The sequence below is a fragment of the Glandiceps talaboti genome, chromosome 15, assembly GCF_964340395.1.
Source record: "Glandiceps talaboti chromosome 15, keGlaTala1.1, whole genome shotgun sequence".
NCBI classification, from domain to species: domain Eukaryota; kingdom Metazoa; phylum Hemichordata; class Enteropneusta; family Spengelidae; genus Glandiceps; species Glandiceps talaboti.
In genome coordinates, this window is record NC_135563.1 from 15,360,822 (window position 1) to 15,371,453 (window position 10,632).

Below are 10,632 nucleotides of genomic sequence, written 5' to 3' on the forward strand. Positions count from 1 at the left end.
TGAACGTGTGTCTATCAAAATCTCCCGGCGTGCATCTGAAGAGAAGCCATTTTGAAGAGCGACCACGTTGTTTCCAGCGCAAACTACAAGAATAAGGAAATTATACGATTGTCTACCGACAGGTGGACTAGAATTTACGCCACAATGGTAGGGTACAATACTTTTTATGCATAGAATGAGAAAATCATCAGTTTTACTGCAGACAATTTCGTCTTTTGCTTTAAATCGAAGTAGTTTAGTTCCTGCACACCACGTGAGAGAGATTGATTGAATGAAGTTACCCTCCGTCCGGTCGAGGTCTTTCTCGTTCTATCATTTGAGATAGCTTAAAGAAATGAAGGATTTGACAATGTAACTCTTAGCGTAAACGAGGTCATTGGTTTTAACTTCATGTAAAAATACCAACACTGGCAACAGGGAATCGTAACAGAGAGCTGAATTTTAAACGATAGCTTGTTGCAATCTGTTGTGGTTAACATTTTCGTCCATGGACAAATTTGCATAAATATCACATGCAAAGTAGTTCCCTCATAGTCTCCAAAAATACCCTTCCAGAGCTGTTCGCCTATGAATCTGTACTGTAGGTTCTGAAAATTATTTTGCAAATGTTCTACCATTTTCAATCTCACACACTTTTGCACAAGCAGTGTGTACTAATACATATTTTTTTCTGTTCATTGCAGGGCATGTTGGTTCTCTATGAACATGCAACAGGCTACGGTCTGTTTGCAGTTCTGGAGATGGAAGAAATATCCATGATGCATCACCAGGTAGAACAAAGCATGACAGATTTTGGCAAATTCTCGTCACTAGTAAAATTGAATGCATTCCTTCCCTTCAAGTCAGCTGGTCAAGCGTTGGATAATGTTAACTGCGTTTCTGAAGGTAAACATAATTCTGAAAAATTATTTTAAAATATGTCTTATTTTTCCATGGAACTGATGTCCTAAGTACATATGGCTCACACTTATTGTAAATTTGAAACACTTTTTAGTGTAATTTTGATGTATGTACGAGTTTAACATGACTACAGAAGAAAGTATTCTGAAAGTTGTATTCATTGCAAGGTTGTCAGAGATGAGATTTCTTGGCAGCTTTCGGCCAGCACTTGCCTTTTGGAAAGAGATGGGTTTGGGACACCAAATTACAATGTAATATACCATAATGTTAATCTAAATTTCTTTGGAATTAATAGACATTCGTTTATTTGTCGGTGTCAACATGGACGTCAGCCTGGGTTCCACTGACCTTGCCACTGACCCAACTATGTTTGTAAATGTTCTTATGCATTCTCTCCTGTGTATATACCGGTAGGTATTCTCAGTAATGATTTGAAAGAGTTCTTGGAGACAAATCTTCCTGCAAAGAAGAAAAAACTTGTGCTTGGAGTTGGCGACTCCAGAATTGGTGGCGCCATCTCAGAAACCCTCAGTGTTACCTGTTCATCCTCAGGGGTAGTTCCGGAAGTCATACGAGGTAGCTACTTTTATAATCAATTTATGAGAAATTATATCAGAAGTCTTTAACTCAGATGGTGTAAAAGGAGACCATTGAACTTGTCATTCAAGATTTGTTGATGTTGAACAAGGTCATTATAAAAAGTCAAGTCAACCAGCTATTCATGAAGTTACATTTGAAAAATCTTTGCCAAAATTTGAAAGATCAACATCTAAAACAAGAAAGCTTTTGCATACATGCATGTTTGATGAATGTCAGGGACTTTTTATTTTCATTCATTTTCATGGCGAGAACATTTGAAAATTCATTTAATTAACCCAAAGGTAACCAAATCCAAAACATGAATATATGTCAGTTTCGTATTGATGTGAAATTTTCTATAATTCTCAGTGAGACATTGATCTGTAAATAAAAGCAATATTTTATTTTTATTTTTAGGTATACGAAGCCACTTCAGTAAAATGTTGAAAGGTTGCACAGCGGCCTTAGAAAATAAAGCACAGCTGGGATTGGGTCACAGCTATTCTAGAGCCAAGGTCAAGTTTAATGTCAACAGGGTGGATAATATGATAATTCAGTCTATTAGCTTGTTAGATCAGCTGGACAAGGACATTAATACATTTAGTATGAGAATAAGGTGAGAAAAAAACCATGTGACTCAGTTGTTGTGATATTCAGGAGTAACTCGGAGAACCTGTGTGGTGATTATGCCAAAAGCACCCATTTTCAAATCTTTGCATTTTACCTGAGTTCAGATCAGTGTGTTGGCATTTTACATGTATTCAAGGATCCAAGAATGGACACAAAACCAAATGTTTAATTGGTGGTGAAATAGTTGTACTCAGTATAATCTACAATTTTAGAAAAATATCTATATATATCAAATTGTGAAATCAAGATGAAGTAACGTACATATTTTTTACCATTTGCACAGATCAGTTATTTGCAAAATGCATCCATTGTAATTAATTACAGGTACCATTTCAAAGATTATGTGTTAACTTTGTTAAAACTGCATACAGGTATGGAAAATTAGAAAGCTTTGAAGAGTTACTGAGTTGAAAAGTAGGTGATACACATCATATCTATATTTGTTATTGCAGGGAATGGTATTCATATCACTTCCCAGAGCTTATCAAGATAGTCAGTGATAACGTTCTGTATGCCCAAGCAGCTAAATACATCAAATCTAGAAAAGATTTCACAGACGACAAGCTAGAAGGACTGGAAGAACTCCTCATGGACAGTGCCAAAGCTAAGGCAGTTTTAGATGCTTCAAGAAGTTCTATGGGTAAGAATAAAACTAACCAAGAGACTTGGCTATGTAGTTTGACATTATCACTCTTCAAGCCAGTGTATTACACCCAATATAGTAGCCAGGTCCTCTGGCTATTGTAAATTTGAGTTATTCTCCACATTTCACAGACATTTTAGAATTACTAACAGTATCTGATGCATGACCAGCCAATTTTTAGCCATGGCTAACTAATTGCCAAAAAATATTAGTGTATGTGCAATAAAGTATTTAAATATTTCTTTTATATCGAAGATTATAATGTTAAATTGTAAATTGAACTGCTTCGTTAGTAGTCCTGTATTAAAATAAAAGAGTTGTTTTCCTGATGTCAGGAAGTGTACAAATGTCGACTGCACTGTTGACCAATGAAAATGTTTGTAAGAAAGAGGTTGTTTTGATTGTTATTTAATGTTTAATTTTCTGTTTTTGACAGGTATGGATATTTCTGTCATTGATTTGATTAATATTGAGAGTTTTGCATCTAGAGTACTGGCACTGTCAGAGTACAGGAAACAATTACATGGATACTTGAAGGAGAAGATGCACGCAGTGGCTCCAAATCTGTCAGTCTTGATTGGTGAACAGGTTGGTTTCATGTCTGTCTGACTGTAATGTCTCACTGTGTCAGTTTGATCATCTTTTGCTGTATCTCTCTACTTCTGCTAACTTTTCTCTTAACATCCATCCCTAGCTCCCCTCTTTCAATTTCCCTGATTCTACATTCTTTTCACCCCACTCGCTCATTGACACAGTGAATCGTTCCTTGAAATAGTGCACCAGTAAAGCACAGCAGTCATCCGTTTCACTCACCCATATCTTTGTGTCCAACACTGAAAACCTAGCTAGTAACTAGGGACACACAAACAAAACTTTGTGAGTAGAAGTTGATATGATTTACGGTAGTTTATTTTCTCCAAGTGAACTCAGACATCAGGCAAATGAGCCAAATTCAATGTGTTTGTCAAAACTTGTTCGAACATAGTTACTGCAAAAAATAATTTTATTTTGTAAAAAGTGCACCACTCTCTACATCTCTGTGTGCTTACATGGATTAAATGACAACAATAATAGCAGGGTTTTTCCTGGCACTCAGGTTTTCCATTGACACTGAATGCAAGAGATGTATGCTTTACAGGTCTTAGTTACCTGTGTTGTCTTTCTGATTGTATGAATATTCAATACGTAAAAATAAACGTTCGCATTAATATTTTCTGCCAGATTAAAACCTTTATTGATGTATCAGTATGAGTTCACATGACTGATAAATTTTTATGCATTTTGTGTCAACTTTCATAATGTTCTGTTTTAATACAGTATATACAATGTCACACAGAATGCTAGAATAAACCGACCTTCCTTCTCCACCGAGATTTCTCTGATACTAGTGAGATCTCTTGACTAAATAAGGATAGACATGTATGCATGTGTATTTATTTTTATGTTGCCAAGCAACATAATTTGTTTGTAAGATTTGGCATAGAAATACTTTACTACTCCAGTTTTCCTCATTGACACAGTGAATCGTTCCTCGAAATAGTGCACCAGTAAAGCACAGCAGTCATCCGTTTCACTCACCCATATCTTTGCGTCCAACACTGAAAACCTAGCTAGTAACTAGGGTCACACAAACAAAATGATTTATGGTAGTTTATTTTCTCCAAATGAACTCAAACATCAGGCAAATGGGCCAAATATAGTGTGTTTGTCAAAACTTGTTCGAACATAGTTACTGCAAAAAATAATTTTATTTTGTAAAAAGTGCACCACTCTACATCTCTGTGTGCTTACATGGATTAAATGACAACAATAATAACAACAATTTACAAAATGATAAACAGGACAAAGTAAACAAGGCTAAAATGAAAATAACAATTACATGGAACTGACTAAAATAACAAAAATTACAAAGTTCACAAGGCTCAAATGACTAACGTTGCACATGACACTATGTGACTGAAACTATAAACATTATGCAGTTTACGAGGCTAAAATGATAACGTTGCTCATGAAACTGACCTAAAATGATAGACTGACAAAAACAAAAAGGACTTCACTTGGGTGTGCATATCAGATGACCTCTGACCTTAACCATTGTTCTCCTAGGTTGGTGCCCGTCTCATATCACATGCTGGCAGTCTAACCAACTTGGCCAAGTATCCAGCCTCTACCGTACAAATTCTTGGAGCTGAAAAGGCACTTTTCAGGTGAGTAAAATTCATGAAATGGTCCAACTTATCTCGACAGAAGCCAGTACAGAAACTACTAATCAGTGACACCACAAGTAGTCCATGGAATCATACAAATCAGACATAAATTGATTTGGTGAGGTTACATATTTATCTCATAATTAAGACAATCCATATATTTTTTCTACAACTTTGAATAGAATGTTATCATTATGTAGTCATTCAAATGGATCTACCAAATATTTTTGAGCCATAAGATCTGCTGGAGAGCAGTCATACTGATTAAGTATGACTCCATACTCAAGTGATAGTTGCCTTGGACTAGTCCATAGTCAACCACAATGGATGTAGCGAGTATACACATTTAGAGACGAGTTGGTTGTTGAAATCGTTGTGTAAACAGTTTGTTTTGTCTTGACCCCTAACAGAGCTTTGAAGACAAGAGGAAACACACCAAAGTATGGACTTCTTTTCCATTCTACATTCATTGGTAGAGCCGGAACCAAAAACAAGGGTAGAATTTCACGGTACTTGGCCAATAAATGCTCCATAGCATCAAGAATTGACTGTTTCACTGGTAAGAATTAGGAAGCCCTGTAGTTCTAGTTAAGAAATGGTTGATAAACTTCAATCTTATCAAAGAGAGTGTTGTTTGTTTTAGGTTTGATATTGGTAGGAGTATTGTATAAATTGATCAGGGTATGAAGTGTAGAGTATGATAAGTTGATAGGATGGTGGTTTGAGGAGGGAAAACTAGTGCCAGTAGTGGGGAGGGAAAACCTTGTTTAAAACATGGGACCCACCTTCATTTAAGGGTAAGATTATGAAGATATGTCCATATATTCTTCATACATCTAATTATAGTCAAATGAATAGTAACTTTTTGAGTTTTATCAATGATTATCTGTTGTATTTGAATTTTTGTTTCATGTAAATTAAAATCAAACCAGTGCACAGTAGGAAACATGTAGATAAATTACAAAGATACGGACAAGTACAGGTGACCCTTCTGTAATCCTGATATACAATGTCTCTATGTTGCATTTTGTGTCAACTTTCATAATATTCTGGTTTAATACAGTATATACAATGTCACACAGAATGCTAGAATAAACCGACCTTCCTTCTCCACCGAGATTTCTTTGATATTAGTGAGATCTCTTGACTAAATAAGGATGGACATGTATGCATGTATAAATTTGATGCCTACAAAGTTGAATAAAGGAATACAGTATAATCAGTTCCGTAAATCTAGTTACTATGTTCATAGTCTGTAAGGTGTACCATATCAGAGCGCCCTCACTCATTGGCCAACCTCTTCCAAGATCAGACTGTGAGGGGAAGAAATACAACACATTTTGCAGCGTATCAAGTTGAAAGGTCTCAAAGTAGTGAAATTGTTGAGTCAGGTATTACAATGTACAAATCTAACTATTATGTTCATAGTCAGTAAGGTACACCATGTTGGGTGCCCTTGTGAGTTGGCTAACTCCTTTCAAGATCAGAGAGATCAAACCATTGAGGGCAGAATGATGCAACTTATCTTACAGTTTGTTGTGTTAAATAACCCCAATTTGTCCTCTTCAAACAAAGTTAATTCTTGTATGATGCTGATTTAGAATAATGATGAATTTATGAAGATAACATATTTCTTTGATATTTGTTATTCTTTGTAGAGACACCAACAACTGTATTTGGTGAGAAGTTACGAGATCAAGTGGAGGAGAGACTTAAGTTTTATGAAACCGGGGAAGCACCAAGAAAAAACTTAGATGTCATGAAAGAAGCAGTAGAAGAGGTAATAGACTGTGTATACTTAATGTACAATATTGATTTTAGAACATATCACACTAACAAAGGTAATAGATTGTGTATAGATACTGTACACACGTGTGCCCTCCAAGCCAATTTGACGCACCAAGATTTGGTGTTCCCCTACCTCATACTGTGTGGTGACTCACAGAAATCCCATTTTTTCTCATTTTGACCTACATCTTCAAAATCATAAGAAGGCACACTGCTGTACACCATGTTAACTTGTAGTTCCGAGACCTTGCAGTCTAGAATTAGCTAAGGTTGTACTTTTGAAAATATGTGTCAGTGGGCAGTCGATCCTGTTGTGCTCAACTTGTATACAAACAAATACCAACCCCACCCATAATAGAGAGCAGATTAAATGATGTGATTCTTACCTCTGCAATTGGAGTTCTTAGCCTCTGTCTGTGTTTAATTAAATTTGTCACACTGTGAGTAAGAAGTGTGTCCTTCAATTTGACTGTACCGAATGATACAGGTTTTTTCTTGGCACTCTGGTTGTCCATTACCACTGAATGCAAGAAGTGTATGCTTTACAGGTCTTAGTTACCTGTATGGTCTTTCTGACTTATGTCAATATTCAATACATAAAAATGTTTGCATTAATATTTTCTGCCAGATTAAAACCTTTATTGATGTATCAGTATGAGTTCACATGACTGATAAATTTTTATGCATTTTGTGTCAACTTTCATAATGTTCTGTTTTAATACAGTATATACAATGTCACACAGAATGCTAGAATAAACCGACCTTCCTTCTCCACCGAGATTTCTCTGATATTAGTGAGATCTCTTGACTAAATAAGGATGGACATGTATGCATGTGTATTTATTTTTATGTTGCCAAGCAACGTAATTTGTTTGTAATATTTCCTTGTACTATGTATACATTTCAACGTAGAATGTGCCTCAGAAATAAACTCTACAAGTTTTGCTGTTAATAAGAAAACTGAAAACTATTCTCACTTAAAATCAACAAACTCAGGGTACAATCATTTTGAAATAGAGGTCCAAATTATATCAAAATTTAGTCATTTTAGAATCCAATATAGTCATTGAATATTATTTGAACTCTGGGGGGGAAAAAGAAAATTGATGATTTCCTTGAAAATAAGATTCTGAATCCCAAAATTTCTTTTCGTTATTTCAAAAGGACCGGGAACAAACTTTCAGAACGTTTGGAGAGAATTGAAGCACTTTGATGTTTAGGGAAATTTGTTGCTGAGGTGCATTTTACCTTAATCTAAATTGCATTGTGTTTATCAACATAGGTAGCTGAGTTGGTGGCCTCCGAGAAAAAGAAGTCAAAGAAGAAGAAAAAGAGGAAATCAGAACAAGTTGAAGCTGAAGTTCAAAGTGAAGAAACACCACCGAAGAAAAAGAAAAAGAAAAAAGCCGAGGAGGAGGAAGAAGAAGAAGAAGAAGAAGCGGTAGTTGTGGAAACACCAAAATCTAAGAAGAAAAAGAAGAAGGCAAAAGAAAAGCAAGAGACTGGTGATGACAAGATGGACGACAGTGTTGCCATGGAAACTGAGGAAACACCAGTCAGTGAAAAGAAAAAGAAGAAAAAGTCAAAAGGAAAAGAAGCGGAAGCAGATGTGACAATGGATGACAGTGTTATAGAAACTGTTGACACACCATCGTCAGAAAAAAAGAAAAAGAAGAAGAAAAAAAAGAAACATGATGATGACGATTAAATGGTATCTTTTATCATCAGGGAATGTTAGTATTTTATAAGTTAACATGAAATCATGAAAGACTGTGTTACATACACCGTGAATAAATAAGTCTTTGTCAACTTCTATTTTGAAAGATGTACATCATGAGGTAGTCATTTTCATCAGTAATACCACTGAGCAGTGTGCCACTGATGCACACAATTTCTAGTGATGCACCAAAATGTGGTGTTCCCCTATCTCTTACTATGTGGTGACTCGCAAAAATTGCCACTTTTTATCATTTTGACATAAATTCTTGTGCATTATTTTTGTCTCATAAATAAATTTGGCCTTAGAAAAAACCCCTAAGTCAAGATTTTACTTACTAATGGCTTTCATGTTGACAAACAACTATATAAGTTTGGAGATGAGTTCAATGAATAAATTATAATAGTAAACTCCAATATATTAGAAAGCCGTTTGTGTGAAGAAGATGTATATATATTTTCTTACACTGCCAGTTTTTAGAGATAAAGTTAATAGTAAAAGAACAGTATATACAACAAGTAACACTGAAGTAAAGCACTTTCTCTATGTGCTACACTCATTTATAGCATTCATATTACAACGAGTAACACTGAAATAAAGCACTTCTTCTATGTGCTACACTTGTTTATAGCATTCATATCAAGTGTAAAAGTATACTGTTTCAATTGGTTTATTTACAAGCCTAGCATGTGGCCTTTCTAATGTGGTCAATTAGCAAATGAAACAGTATACTTTTACACATGATATGGATGCTATAAACGATTGTGGTATTTACAGAAAATGCTTCACTTTGGTGTTATGGGTTGTACATGTCCCAGTCTGTTTTGTTATGTATCAGTCAGGAACAAGCATTTTAGTTGCTGATTACTCTTGGTTCTTTCTTTTTTTCCAGAAATAACAGCCACATTTTTTGTCCAACTGCATACATTTTATGCAATTTGAGGTTTATCTTTTAACTTTTTTGACAAATCTGAATTTGGATAACATTTCTCTTTAAAGTCCAAGTCTTAAAAAAAAAAAGTGATACCCTAGATGAATTGAGAATATCAATTTGTAATAAATGTATAATTTCAAAATGTTCAGGTGTGTGTTGTTTAGTGTGTTTGTATTAGTATAAGTCCACTCATATATTTTATGCAAAAACCCACTCATTGGGGATGGTCTACCCTGAGGGTTTGACCAGTTGGCAAAATATACACGAGCGTCAGTGAATGCATATATGTACGGAGACAACTGATCAAAACCATCAATATACTAGTATAATAAAATAATATCGGGGTTGCAAACATTTTGAAGTTTTGTGACCCTAGGGAAAATAATTTGTTCTCCCTTTCCAACCCACATCCTATCTACTGATTTCCTGATCAACTTTCAAAAGAAGTTTTGAAAATGACAGCTTAACATACTGGTTGTTGTTCACAAGGGAAGACTTCATTAATATAAGGGAAGTGCTGTATTTGTCATATCATGTCAGTAGATTTGACATTGAAATTTTATTTGTAAGTCAGATTTCAATCATGTTGAATTCTTTAATCTGCAGTCTTTGTGTGAGTGATGAAAGTGTGGTAATAGAAGTCCTAATTTGTTCGTAAACAAAAGTAATACTTTATTTCCTCTGTTGTCTGTGCTGTAACATACGCGGGCGCCCTCACGCACTGGCCAATCCCTTATCAGGCCGTTGAGGGCGGAGTGACGCTACGTGTCTACATCTGTATCCACTGTAAAATTACAAAACTAAACTACAAAAGTACTCCTAGAAAACAAGAAAACTATATAGACATGAAAATGAGGGCAGTAAATAGTTAAGAGATAACGAATGGAACCTAACTTTTTTACATCTTATGAGGGTCAATCCAAACCTTGTACACGCATTCTTTTGAGTAATGTCAAGAACTGATTGGTTTTTGGGAGAGATCTGCGGAAAGTAATGAGCGTGATTTGTATCATAGGGGCGTGTAATATTTCATAGATTGTTGTTTTCCAGGTCTACAGACCAAATATAACAACCTTTTGACTATATATTCCTACCTGTAAGGAGAAAATAGTATTTCTACGAGTATAGTATAGAGATTGATACATTTGTAGCAGCAGAATTCGTACGATATTTTCCTAAGAAAACGGCAACCTAAGCAATAATACGCACCCCTGTGATTTGTATAATCAAGGTT

General features: G+C 35.2%; 1 protein-coding gene across 1 annotated transcript; it reads left to right on the forward strand.

The window, feature by feature from the left end:
• Positions 1 to 46: 46 nt before the first annotated feature.
• On the forward strand, positions 47 to 9,476 carry LOC144446425 (nucleolar protein 56-like). The gene is made up of 10 exons (XM_078136184.1): positions 47 to 147; positions 684 to 885; positions 1,315 to 1,476; positions 1,897 to 2,095; positions 2,562 to 2,749; positions 3,189 to 3,340; positions 4,859 to 4,959; positions 5,370 to 5,518; positions 6,618 to 6,739; positions 8,030 to 9,476. Exons 1-10 carry the CDS (start codon positions 145 to 147, stop codon positions 8,453 to 8,455), a joined length of 1,704 nt encoding a protein of 567 aa, XP_077992310.1. The 5' UTR covers positions 47 to 144; the 3' UTR covers positions 8,456 to 9,476.
• The last annotated feature ends 1,156 nt before the right edge of the window (positions 9,477 to 10,632 follow it).

What these genes read in the sequence shown, in the direction of transcription:
- LOC144446425 (XM_078136184.1), top strand. An exon ending in ACATTTAGTATGAGAATAAG is followed by an intron (nt 2,096 to 2,561) that starts GTGAGAAAAAAA and finishes TTGTTATTGCAG; the next exon opens with GGAATGGTATTCATATCACT. An exon ending in TGCTTCAAGAAGTTCTATGG is followed by an intron (nt 2,750 to 3,188) that starts GTAAGAATAAAA and finishes TGTTTTTGACAG; the next exon opens with GTATGGATATTTCTGTCATT.